General features: G+C 45.4%; 1 protein-coding gene across 2 annotated transcripts; it reads right to left on the bottom strand.

Moving 5' to 3' along the window:
• Window positions 1-533: 533 nt before the first annotated feature.
• Window positions 534-12,829, bottom strand: MRO (maestro). Of its 2 annotated transcripts, none has more exons than XM_025422264.3 (6): window positions 12,727-12,829; window positions 11,491-11,637; window positions 10,244-10,426; window positions 6,913-7,068; window positions 5,988-6,095; window positions 534-5,670 (listed from the first exon to the last, which is right to left on the bottom strand). In XM_025422264.3, the coding sequence occupies exons 1-6, from the start codon at window positions 12,823-12,825 to the stop codon at window positions 5,617-5,619; spliced, it is 747 nt and encodes a 248-aa protein (XP_025278049.1). In that variant the 5' UTR covers window positions 12,826-12,829; the 3' UTR covers window positions 534-5,616. The 2 variants fall into 2 exon arrangements, with proteins under 2 accessions (XP_025278049.1, XP_025278050.1); XM_025422265.3 differs by having other exon boundaries at window positions 534-3,651.
• Window positions 12,830-13,545: the final 716 nt, after the last annotated feature.

Genomic DNA, 13,545 nt, shown 5'->3' with positions numbered 1-13,545 from the left:
ATATAACTGAATCTTTGTAGCACAGCAACCCTATGGGTGGGGTTATTATGCCCATTTCACGGATCAGCAGACTGAGGCTTGGTAGGCTGATTTCCCCAAGGTCATACTAGTAAGTGGCGAAGCCAGATTCACAATGAGGAGGGCCTGACTGCAGGCCCCATCCTCCCAACTGCTCTGCTTTACCTCTACCTCTGGAAAAGAGGGGCATTTGGAATCACCCCAGAGAATGAATAGTGGATAGAAACAAGCAAATGGAGGATGAAGCATTCCAGTAGTAGAAATTTAGGAAGAGCCGAGGGAAATCATAAGCTGGTGTCCATTAGGAAGGATCTTGTATGTCAGGCTTGGGGGTCTGCTTCACTTGATCATTTAAAGGGGCGTTTGCAATATCAAACCAGTAAACGGGGATGCATCGCGTTTCTCTAGAAACCACGGTTTTTCTGAGAGCATTTAACACATAAGTAAACACAGGAACGAAACGCTTTTTCTGCTATGGTTATACGGAAAGAATGTAAATTCAGTAACATATCCACTGACAATCAGCCATAAGTCATTTTATTTGTCATCAATAGGCTAAAAGAATGTCACAGAAGGACAAAGGCACATACAGACTAGCGGGAGTGAGCAGTAATCACCCCCAGGCTTTCCAAAGCATTACCACTTCACACGCCAATAAGCATTTCATTTTTATTTTAAAGAGCATTTTTGCGTGTGTTCTATGATTACAAAAGTAATACATACTTATTGCAGAAAACCGGGAAAATGCAGAAAAACACAAATATACGTTGGCCTTATTTCTAGCACTATCTGCTGGCTGTCCTACGTGGCTGCTATTTCTCTGTAAAACACTCTGGTGCTTTTTGTAAGTTGTGAAGCCCTCCCTCGATTAATTGCTCCAGGAACTGGAATTCCACTGGCTGCTGCTGACAGGGAGTAGCAGCACTGGTTACCTGTTAAGAGTCTCAACTTCCTTCTTTGTCTTCTCTCCTTTCTCCTTTCCTTTAAGAAAGGCCAACCTTGGGCCCCTGGGTGGCTCAGTCGGCGGGGCGTCTGTCTTCAGCTCAGGTCATGACCCCAGGGTCCTGGGATCCTGCGTGTTGGGCTCCCTGCTCAGTGCAGGGAGGCTGCTTCTCCCTCTCCCTCTGCCCCTCCTCTCCACTTTTGCACTCTCGCTCTCACTCTCGCTCTCTCAAATAAATAAACAAAACCTTAAAAAAACATTTTTTTAAAAAAGCCAATCCTGTGGGTGACTGGAAAGCAGAGACTAAGGTATGTGCAGATCTCCACCCTGAGCACTTAGCAAGGTAGCACCTGAACATACCTTTTCCTTCCTTCCTTCCTTTCTTTCTTTTCTTTCTTTCTTTCTTTTTTCTTTCTTCTTTCTTTCTTTTTCTTTCTTTCTTTCTTCTTTCCTTCTTTCTTTTTCTTTCTTTTTTCATTTATTTAAAGCATTTATTGAGAATGTTAGAGTGGAAGAAACTTCACATTTTCCAGCAGAGCTCCTCATTTTGCATACAAAAGGCAGAAGTGACCTTCATTTAGGATATCAATATATATTTGCTCTAGATCTCTAGATATATTCTAAATGTGCATTTTTGATTAGCCTTAGCAATTTCTTCGTTTCCCAATTCTTTCCAATTGTTTTGTTCACCTGTACATTGGGCATAAGATTTTTTGGGGGGGTCTATATTAGTACTTCTAAAACACAAAAGGAGAGAGTATTCATTACCTCCTCACCCAGTTTCAGAAACCCCTTTTGATCTTGCTTTAGGCATCTCCTTCCCTGCCTCTACTTTTCCCCCTTCTCTTTTGAAGAAAGTCATTTTACTTATGACTATTTATTTATTCATTTATTTTTATTTTATTATATATGTATGAGTGATAAGGCCTTTTGTTTTTAAACATACTTTCTGTGATATTATATCTAGCAAATTTAATGTATCATCTAATACTCCATTTTAATTCAGATTTCTCTAGCAATCAGTTTGTCCATACTGGATTCAATTTTCCACATTCCTTTGATGCTTATGGCACTTAAATCTCCTGTTTTACACCAGTTCTTTTTTTTATAAATTTATTTTTTATTGGTGTTCAATTTGCCGACATATAAATTCACTCACCTGTTGCATGTCTAGTGTTTAAAAGTAAGAGATGTCGAAGCGTTACCTCAAGATTGGCAAGTTAACCGGCATCTTATGGAGAAAGGGATGCTTTAGGTCCACAAGCATAAAAGTCACCAGCAGATTGGTCATAAGGAGAGAAATGATGGGGATCCCTGGGTAGCGCAGCGGTTTGGCACCTGCCTTTGGCCCAGGGCGCGATCCTAGAGACCCGGGATCGAATCCCACATCAGGCTCCCGGTGCATGGAGCCTGCTTCTCCCTCTGCCTGTGTCTCTGCCTCTCTCTCTCTCTCTCTGTGACTATCATAAATAAATAAAAATTAAAAAAAAAAAAAAAAGAAATGATAGCCCTCATTTGACAAAATGGGCTTCTCCCAAGGAGAAGTAGCTTCAGAGGACTTCCTGACTTTTTTCTCCCAATCCACATTTATTTACCAAGCACCTCCCAAGTACCTGTGAGGTCATGTGACAGATACAAACTATAGAAGATAGGATCCTTCTCCAGCAGCTTCACTCGAACCAGAGTGGGAGAGACACGTAGGTAAAACTTTCAAATGAAATAAAACATGGTAAGTGGCATAAGACCGTTAGAATGTTCTGGGAACTCAGAGATACGAGCATCGATCGGTCTTAGAGCACAGGTCAGATATACCCGAGAAACGTGCGTGTGTGCCTGTGAGTGTGCATGGCCAGGCAGGGGAGGGAATTCAAAGCAGAGGGAACAGTCTGAGCAAAGGCAAAGGAGCATAAGAGACCAAGAAGTGTTGAATGAAGAGAAGAGCCAAGCTTGGCTAAAGCAAAAAGAGGAACAGAAGAAAGCTGGGAAGGAAGAGTGGGAGCCCATGGCTGAGAGCCCAGGGTAACAAACTGGTTTGGACTCTGTTCTCCCTACAATTTGCGACTATTTCGTCATTCAGCAAATGTCTCTCCATCATCTGCTACCTGCTGGGCAGGGTGATGCACAAGGTGAGATACAAAAAGGAGAACAAGGCATTGTGTGGTACAAAAGCAAGCCTTCCCTGGCTCCCGGCACACAATGCCGTGATAACATGCGTTTCTAGAAATAGAGTTTAAACTCAAAGAGGACTTAGTGAGAGCAAAACCAACCTGGCCAAACGACAAAATTAATGATAAGGAATCTCTTTAGGTTACTTAATGCTGAGGGACAAACTATCCCAAAAAGGAGTGATTTAAAACCGCAGTCATTTGATCAGATTGCTTACAATTTTGCAATTTGGGGTAGGCTGCGCAGAGGGAGCCCGTCTCTCTTCCACGTGGTGTCAGCTGGGGTGGCTTGCCCTCGGGGGCTGGCTGGATCGGCCAACCGGTGTCACAGGTCCGGACCTCCAACTCCGTGGCGGATTGGGCTCCTCAGCTGTCCTCCACATGGCATTCCATGCAGTGAGCTTGGTCTTCCCTCCAAAACGGTGATCTCAGACATTCTTTGCTCCTGGGAATCTGACGTCTTACATGGCAGCTGGCTTCACCCGGGGCACAAAAAAGGAAGTTGCCAGGCTCTTAAAGCTTAGCCTAAAATTGACACAGTGGTATTTTCAGCACATTCTAGTAGTTAAAGTGGATCACTAAGCCAGCCCAGATTCCAGTGGAGATGTCTATGCGGGGGCATGGGTGTCAGGAGGCATGATTCACTGGAGGCCACCGAGGAACAGTCTACCACTAACCCTAAAGTCAATTCAACGGCATCTTCCACAATTTTAACCAATGAAGGGGTTTTAAGTACACGGATGTCCCTATTCTAGAGCACACACCGGCCTGCCCCACTCTACCCCCGCCTTTTTGAATGCTAGCAAAATGCAGTTGTCTCCCAGGCCACTCACTTAAGAGAACTGCATCAGATTCTAAACGGACCTTGTAGCATAGTTTCAAACAGGCCAACTACTGGGAAGGGAAAGAGGTCTCAGCTCAGAGCTGTCCCACCTGCTCCAGAGCCTGTGTCACTCCCAAGAACCCCTGGGTCATGTATCCCAGCTTCAAAAATAGGAAGAAAGAAACCCCACTCACGCCTGGCTCCTGCCCCCCTCCCACCATCTGCCATATGCTCTTCTCCCCTAGGAGACACCTGGGTCCCCATCCGTGTTGCATGGTCCTATCTCTGGAGCGCTAGACCAGAAGACTGAGCTCCTGGTGTTCAGAAGGACACTAAGATCTCTCTGCAGCTTTTATGACCCTCCGTGTTCTCCATTTCCCAACCTGGACACAGTCATCCAGTAGGGCTTGAACGCCAAGTCTGGTGATAATACGAGAATGTCCATAGGAGAAGCTGGGGAGGCACACCGGTTGGAGGGAAGGGGGGAGGGTCAAAGAGGTTTTTCTTGAAACTTTTTGCAAGAGCCACGTGACTCCTCATAGAACTGGAATTGAGCTCCAAAAAAATTGTCATAATTAGCCAAGAGGTGACAAGTAAAAATATATACTTAGATCATAAACTACATTAATAAAAATGTGTACTTACTGCATATAAAAGCAAAACTTCACTGGGTTAAATAGAGCTGGAGCTGAGGGGGCTTTTAAATTTGTTTAGTTTTGGGGTTTTTTGGTTGTTTTTTTTTTTTTTTTTTTACATTGCTAGCCATCTGTCAATTATTCCACATTGAGGCAGAATCACGTGGTGATTGAATACAGGCTCCAGAAGGCAGGTTGTCTGGTCTTGACTTCTGGCTCCGTCATTCACCAGGGCATCTGGGTAAGCTACTTAGTTCCCTGTGGCTGAGTTTTCTCACCCAGAATATGAGAGTAATAATAGTGCCTTTCTCGGAGGGTTATTGTAAGTGTTAAAGAATACTTGCAAAGCACTTCTCACAGGGTTGCAGTAAGTATCAGGTAATACTCAGTGTCCAATAAACATTCTCCATAAACGTTACTTCTTATTCCACACGCTACTATTAGCCTGAGGTTTTTCAACACATGCTTTACAGATTTTTTTCTCTTTTTTAATTTGCATTATGATCTTGGAAGCAATGACTGTTGAGGGTTCCAAGAAGCTAAAGACATCCTCCAAACGACCTTCTTGGTCCCTTGGCCAACTCTAAATAGATCTTGCCAATAAAAGGTATCAATAACAAATTGCAAAGGATCAATAGCAGATTAAAAAAATCACTTAAGGTAATATTCTCCTGAGCCTCAGAAGTTAAAAATAAAATAAAAAATAGAAGATAGGTGACAAAGATGAACTTACGAAGGAAAAGTTGAGAAATAAGCCCTGAATCTACATATCCTTTAAATGTTTTAAACAAAGCATGTACCTTCGCATCAAATTCTTCTGGGGAGGAAATGAGATACATGAAAGCAATTTAGAATTTACTTAGGAGAGAATCATACAATTCCATGCAATTGCCATCAATTGTTCTCCCAGCATCCCGTTTTCTATTACAATCACGAGAAGCAAGCAGAAGCATCCGAAGAGTTAAAAGGGGGGGAAAGACCAGCCCCCCAGCAAGGTGCTCTCACTGGAACAATTTCCCTGCTGCTCTGTGTTTACAGAATCTTATTTGCATAGAGGAACTGCAGGAGCTCTGGATGATAGTGGCTCTGAAAGAAATCAGCAAAAGTGCACGTGAGGGGAGGATTCAATAAACCTCCTTGACTCTACAATGAGTAGATAGTTGTCAACGCAGAGCGTGAGGACGCTGGATCTTCAGATTCTCAGAGGTGGAGATCAGGGTCTGCGTTCCTCTAACGATCTACACTGCATGTGCCAATAGATTTTGTGCATAATCCTCCGGGCGTTTTGTCATTTACATTGCAAGACGGGTCAGTTACAATCGGCACATAATTGGCCTGAGTCATTTTATGACACCAGGAGGGCAGGGATCTCTGGGAGCATTCTCTCCTGCCCTCTCACTCACCAGCTGCCGGCAGAGTTTAAGGTTCCGTTGTTCTTCCTCACTCTGGAAGCTGTTTTCCTTTCTTTCTTTCAGATACGGAGAACAGGCTCGAAATGTTGTTTTGCAAGCCTGAGAAAAACAGTATGACCATTCGATTGTCAAAGGCATTAGAGAGTTCTATAATCCAAGCACGGAAGGGCAAGGCACCCAATCTGTGGTCTGGGGGCCACTGAGGGTATGAAAGTAACTTCCAGGAAGTTTGAAGACCTCAACCTTAAAGGATGTTACCCCTAAAATGACCACATCTCTAACTTGGGGCTGAAGGGGAGAGAATCACTTTAGAGTTTACCCGGTTATTGTCCCATCAAAGAAGTTCTGGATTCTTTAATTCCTAAATTCTCTCTCTCTCCCCCTGTCTCTGTCTCTCTCTTGTGTGTAGTAACCTAAAGAAGACAAGTGGTTTGGTAGCACCTTTTGCTCCCAGTGGTTTTGAAAAATAGTCACCCACTCCCAAGCAGGCCTGATGTTGATCCAACCCTGTTAGGACATATTTCCTCTAAGAATAAGACAAAACCTCTCTAGGGGATTGAGAGGCTGTGAGTGGGAAATCTACAGTGAAAGAAGCTAATGGGCATGAATTAATGTTCTCATTAGGTGGGCTACTGCCCCACAGCTTAACCGCGTGCCTCTTGGCCCCCACTCTCCAGCAGCAGGTGCTGGATGGGGCAGGTGGGGCAGGAGCAAATGGAAATGTACACGCTTGCTCAGAGATGACACACTGGGCAGGCATCTCCAAGGATTCATGTGACCACACTGCTGAGTGTCCACAGCAGAGCTGGCGGGAACGGAGAGGGTCAAGCATTGCAGCACAACAGGGCAGCACCACAGCTCACTTGAGGAATGGCACCAAGCTCTCATGCACTCAGTGAGACAGTCACAGACTCACCGTGGCAACGTGGGGATCTCTGTCCTGTAGATGTATCAGGAGGGAATCTTGAGTCTGCTTAACCTGACTGGTGAAGAATTTCTTCCATTTCCGCCCAGCAAAAGCCGCCAGTTGCCCGAACAAGATGAAGGCTGAGTATCTCAGGTGGTCATTCTCCTGTGGTTCCCCAGGGAACAAAAGGACAGAACCCAGGTCATTACGGCACCAGATGCATTTGCGCCATCCATCGCTCTTTGTCGGTTGGTGGAGGGTGGGTCAGACCCAGTCTAAAGCTCTGAGCTAGCCGAGGTGGGGGCCAGAGAGGAGGCAGGCTGGGTCTTCAATGAGCGTCTTCCCCAGCAGACAAGACTATCAGACTGGGGATCGCTGTGCTAATAATCCGGCTTCCCAGCTCTGTTTTTGGAGAATTTTGGAGGTAGAGATACAAACATTTGGGTTTGTATGGGTCAAAATTCAAAATAATCAAATCATTTTATTAACAAAAGTAAGTCTCCTTTCTACCCCTTTCTGCCTGCCACTGATTTCCCTCCCATGAATGAACAAGGTTGTAAACTGTGTGTGCAGGGTTTTTTTTTTGTCCTTCCAAAAAAATTAAGGAGAAAAAGAATAAAATGTATATCACACAGTCCTTTCTCACATTTTTACACAGTGGCAGCACACCATGCTAGTGTGTTCACGACCTCGATTGTTCACCCAACCACCTATCTGGGAGCTCTTTGCATGTTGATACCTAAAGGAATTTGGGGTGGCCGCATTGTAATTTATTCAAGCCATCTCCTGTTGATCATTCTCAGTGTTTCTGGAAGGACATCTCTCTACACCTGTGGTCTCCGTTTCTCCCTTCTGCAGCAGAAATAACAATTGTATTTCTTCCCTGACACCCTGCCAACTCTCCCTGCTTTTAGTACTATTGGCTAATTTGTCCCTGATCGTGTGTCACTGGGTTCAGTCCTTTCTTGTTCTCCACTGTGAGCAGTCTGGTCCAAGTATCTCCCTTTCCTGATGAGGAGACCAAGGCTCAGGGCATTTCAGTGACTTGCTTGGAGCCACACTGTCAGGTGACAAGGAGCCAGGGTAGTACCCAGTCTCCTGACCATTGGTGAAGGGATTTTATATCAATGTTTCCTGGTCCCATGAAAGCTCCAGGCAAACCAGAGAGAACCAAGCTGGACTCGGCATCTTCAGGAGTGAGAAGCAACTAGAATGGTCAGGGGGTGGGGGGCAGACACTCATCATTTTGTGAAGTATTTATTTTTTTAAAAGATTTTATGGGGCAGCTCGGGTGGCTCAGCAGTTTAGCACCACCTTCAGCCCAGGATGTGATCCTGGAGTCCCAGGATCGAGTCCCAAGTCAGGCTCCCTGCAGGGAGTCTGCTTCTCCCTCTGCCTGTGTCTCTGCCTCTCTGTCTCTCTGTCTCTCATTAATAAATAAATAAAATTTAAAAAATAAAAATTAAATATTTTATGTACTTATTTGAGAGAGAGAGAGAGAGAGCATGCACACTATTGGGGGGAGAAGCAGAGGCAGAGGGAGAAGCAGGCTCCCTGTGGGGACCCAATGTGGGACTCAATCTCAGGACCCTGGAGTCACACTCTGGGTTGAAAGCGGCACTAAACCACTGAGCCACCTGGGCTGCCTCTCCTCTGTGTTTCTGCCTCTCTCTCTCTGTGTGTGTCTTTTGTGAATAGATGACTAAAGTCTTTAAAAAATAAAAATAATAAAAATATTTTTTAGCACATAGGACACTTTGACAAATTGCTTTAGTGTTTCACTGTCCTCTGTTCCACCTATATGTGTGGGTATGTGCACGCACATGCACTCACGTGTATAGTTCATTTTTTATAGATTTTATTTATTTATTTATTCACGAGAGACACAGAGAGAGAGACAGAGACACAGGCAGAGGGAGGAGCAGACTCCATGCAGGGAGTCCGACGTGGGAATTGATCCTCCGACTGGGATCACTTCCTGGGCTGACGGCAGACTCTCAACCACTGAGCCACCCAGGTGCCCTTGTATAATTCAATTCAATCCTACCCTAATGCAGTAAGACATACAAGACCCTAGCCTGCTAGGGACCTGACAATCATCCGACAGGGAACGCATGCACAAGTGAGCAACAGCACAAGACAGGTGGTCACGAGTGCTGTAATAGAGATAAACTGTCAGGAAATAACTCTCCACGAGTATTTCCAGGTTACTATACAACCAGGGCTTCCTAATAAAAAAAAACTATAGTCAATCTGGTTATTTGAAAAGTGACTGCATAGCACACCAGTCCTGGAAACTAAGACGGCACCCGCAGAGAGATTTAGACATCTTGGAGATATCTGTTTCCATTCCAGGGAGGTAGAGTAGACACTTTTCTCCCCACGACCACAGACATGACAGGCTTGCGTTCCAGAGCCAAGTTCTCCCTGTCTCTCCAAGTGGGAGGAGAGGCAAACGGGCCAGAAGCTCCTATAGAAATGCCAAGTTCCATAATTTCAAGATTTCTCTTCCTCTGGTGTGGCGCAGCTCCACCTGGGGAATTAGGTGTGGGGAACTCACACAAGGTGCTTTGTGAGTAAGTAAGATGTCGGTTTCCTGTTCTAGAGGTATCATCTCCCCGTTAGAGGGTATGTGTGTGTGTGTGAGCATGTGTGAGTGTGTGTGTGTGTGTGTGTGTGTGTGGCGTGTGTGTAACTGCAGCAGGCAAGCCGATTAACTTGAAAGGACGGGATCCCAGAGTCCCCACAGTTTCAGAGTAAACGATGTATTGGTGCCCCTCTGCTTAGCTTGCCTTGTCACCTGGCAGTGAAGAGTGCAGATCCTGTGGTCAGAGGACCTGGGTTCATATCCACTTACTGGCTCTGTGAATCTCGGGCAAGTCACCTAACCTATTTGTGCCTTGGTTTCCTCATTTATAAAGTGAAGATAAATAGTGCCCAACTCATAGGGTTATTGAGAAGAGTCTATGGGATAATCTAGGAAAGCTGCCTAGCACCGGGCCTGGCACACAGTAGGGTTCACCAAATGCTAACTACTGTTACATCACATTCGTAACAGAGCACTGAATACATGTTGGCACTGTTATCACACCTTCACCATCATCTCCATCACCATCTTCATCGTCAGGGTACATATATTCACTTCTCTATAACAACAAAAACTCCTCCTTCTTTATATGTCTTCCAAACCCCCAGTATAATACTTGTCTCTCGACCATCTCTTAGTAAATAAGTTAATAATACAGACCAGGTTCTCTGAGCAACACACCACCCAGGGCTCCCATTGCTAATCCCACCTCCACTTTAATAACCCAAAATTCTTCTGAATTTTCTCACTTACGTCATCTAATAAAGTCCTGGTCTGAAGAGTGATGTCTACGAAGAAAGAGCCCAAACTTTTCCCCTGGATCTTGCCCAAGATGATGGTCAGAGTCTTCATGCTCTCGTGGATGACTTCAGTACTCACAGGGTCGTAGAGTCCATGCACCAGCAGGTCTAGGACAACTTTCTTATACTTTCGCACCTGTGAACAAGGTTTGAAAAGCATGAGTAGCCCAGAAATTGCTCCCATGAGCTGAAAAGTGATCCTACCTCTAATCTTTCAATAACCTAGGACTTGGCCCGAGAGTGTGGCTTTCCTCAGGAATTGCTGTAACACCTCTCATTGAAATACAAATGTTTCCATTAACCTGACCCAAGAGCCAGATCTGTCTTGAAAAAAAGAACAGAAAAAGCCATCTTCAGCTTGGCCTATGAGCATATGAGGCCGAAAGGGCACATCAAGGAGTGTGGTAGGCCGGATGACCTAGGCATCTGAGGCACAGTGGTACTTTTATAGGGGATGAGACAAAATGGTCACTGAAGTGGACAGATGATAAAAGCAGAGGTGGGGGAAACATCTTTTACTAAACAGGGATAGACTATTAAAAAATAAATTAAAAGCACTGCAGAGGGTGATGTCCAGGTGTGCATTAATCGCATCTGCAGCTCTGCTTCCCAAGGCTGATAATACTGAGATGTGATGACCCTCAAATAACCCCAAATGAGCCATGCTTTGTACAATCTCCTTCCCTTGAATGTGGAAGGGACCAGTGACTTGCTTCTAGCCCACAGATTATGACAACAGTGACGGGACACCATTCCCGTGGTTACATTACATTACGTAAGAGTCCATCGTAGCAGGCATGAGTGATGGAGGCTCTCCTGCTGGCCCTGAAGAAGTAAGCTCGCATGCTATGAGAGGACAGCTTCAAGACGCTGAGGGCTAGCCAGCAAGAAAGCAGGAACCTCAGTCCTACAACCAGAAGGAGCCGCCTTCCATCAATGGCCACAGAAGCTTGGAAGAGGAGGCCAGGCTTCAGAAAGGAATGCAGTCTGACCCGCACCTTGATTGTAGCCTTGTGAGACCCTGAGCAGAGGACCCAGCCAAGCCAGATAAGCTCCCGGCTCAAGGAAACTGCTAGAGGATGAGTGCTGGGCCTGTGGTGATCTGTCACAAGCGACAGATAACCAGTACATGAGGCACCATCTTTCAGCCCTGGGATACCAGGCCATGAGGGCAGATGGCGTGCCACCTTCCCCTCCTACCTTGTCGGGGGTCTCACAGGCCATGGTGCCCAGGCCTCTCATTGCCATGTGACGCTTTTTATCATTGGGGTCCCGGGCTTTTTCTGCCAAGATGGAAAACGCATTCTTCAGAGACTCCCGCTTCTGGAACTTCAGTTTCCAAGAGACCTGGGCAGTAAGCCAAGAGAGTATTGATCTGGGAGCGTTCAGAGTCATACCCATCCCAAGCCCAATCCCTCTCTCTAAAGAAAATCCTGTGTTGCCTGCTCAACTTAGCCCTTCTTTCTCTACCTAAAGACACATGATTTTTGCTGGGAAATCATTAGCTTGATCTACATAATGAAGAAAACAGATGGAAAAGGAAAGAGGTAGAAAAAAATAATGTAGGGCCAGGGGAAGGTTGGTTGAGGTAGGTTGGGGGAAGCAGAGGGACGGGTGCTCTAGGACCACTGAGGGTATGCTAGAGCTCAGAAGAAAGGGGGCTTTAGACAGCTGATATGGCTGAGAACAGGGATCCTTCATGGACAAGAAATGCCTGCTTCCATCCCAAGGCATTTCCCCAACCTTTCTTACTCCTCCAGCTCCTCCCATATTTTCTGCTCTACTTTGTGGTTAAACACCTTGAAAGACGTGTCTATACTTGTTTTCTCCAGTTCTTCTCTCCATGATCTCTTGACCCTTCTGCAGGGGGGTCGATGCCTCCCTAGTGGGGCTAAATCCAGGGTTGATTGTCAGTTCTCCTCTTCCTCAACCTCTCAACAACATTTGACTCAACTAGCAAAGCACGTCCACAAGCATTTCAGGGCACCTAACGGATGTCCCACCCCAGAATGCATACATCTGCGCCATTAAGATTAGGGGGAAAAATGCATAAATAATCTGCTGGCGTCAGAACCAAGACATGCAAGATCCAGGCAGGGTCAAGAAAAAGCCACCTCCCCACCCTCCTGCGTAGTGTGGGGCTACAGACGGGACCACAGTCCTGTTCGGTGTTTGAGTGATTACCAAGTCTCCTCATTATTTCTCAGTATTCATTGTAGTTCATTCTATACTTTTATTATTAAGCTTGCAGCAAGCTAAAGTCTTCCCGGCTCATCCTGTTATCCTGTAAACTTTCTGCCCGTGTTAGGAGAAGTGTCATCAAGCTTTTTTCAGAGGACGCCTCCACGGAGCCACAGAACCAATGCAGGCCAGGCAAGCGCACGTTACAAGTGGCTGGTGGGGAGGGACCTCTGCTTCCAATACTTTGTGACAGACCTTGGAAAGGAAAGACATCACTGATGTCCGTTTCCTCTCAGGCTGGGTGGTGGCCATCGGCAGCGGCTGGCCCAGGGTTCCTTTCTCCATTTGGTCCATGGAACTAAAAGAAAACAAATCATCATATGAGCTGCAAATACTCTTCCAAGCCTTGTCATCCACAAGCAGTGTCCTACAAGGCACTGTGCCAGGGTAACAACATGAAGAAGCAACCTCCCTGAGGCCTGACCATTTGGAACCTGTCGCCTTGGTGAGGAGATGGGACAGTCTCGTCTAAAGATAAAGAGCAGGAGGCAATGCAGCAGGGGCACCCAGACGGTGTGTCGCGTGGTTCCCATCCCATCCTAGAGCCTTCTTGTACCAGAATCACCAAAGAAAGAAAATAAAGTTTCTGGGCCCCACCCACACAGATTCTCAAGAGTCAAAGTAAGAAAGTAGCCTGAAACTTCATGTTTTTTTAGTTTCCCAATAATGTAAACTGATACTGCATTTTAGAGGGGGCCTCAATATTATTTCTTACAATTTTGAAATGTGCATATCTCTCAGCAATTCTTGCATCCCACAGACACACTGCTACATCATATGCTCCAAGACCATCATATAGGATACGTACTATCACTTTGTAATGAACAACATAACGTCCTTTAATAGTTGTAACTAATTATTTAATATAAATAAGTTATACATATATATTACAACTATACAGCTACAGATGACCACAATGCAATTGGTAATATTTAGACTGTTGATCCAATCTGAGTCCATTTTTGTATGTGGTACATAGTAGGAGTCTAACTTCATCAGAACCACTAACTTTTG

This window comes from Canis lupus, chromosome 1, assembly GCF_003254725.2.
Source record: "Canis lupus dingo isolate Sandy chromosome 1, ASM325472v2, whole genome shotgun sequence".
Lineage (NCBI taxonomy): Eukaryota > Metazoa > Chordata > Mammalia > Carnivora > Canidae > Canis > Canis lupus.
This window is presented reverse-complemented; position numbering and strand designations above follow the sequence as displayed.

Bases quoted from the DNA above. Each gene is read 5' to 3' on its own strand.
- MRO (XM_025422264.3), bottom strand. From the start codon at position 12,825: ATGGACCAAATGGAGAAAGGAACCCTGGGCCAGCCGCTGCCGATGGCC. The intron at 7,069-10,243 runs GTAAGTGAGAAA...GGGGAACCACAG, and splicing joins CCAGGACTTTATTAGATGAC to GAGAATGACCACCTGAGATA. The intron at 6,096-6,912 runs GTGAGTCTGTGA...TGTTTTTCTCAG, and splicing joins GAGATCCCCACGTTGCCACG to GCTTGCAAAACAACATTTCG.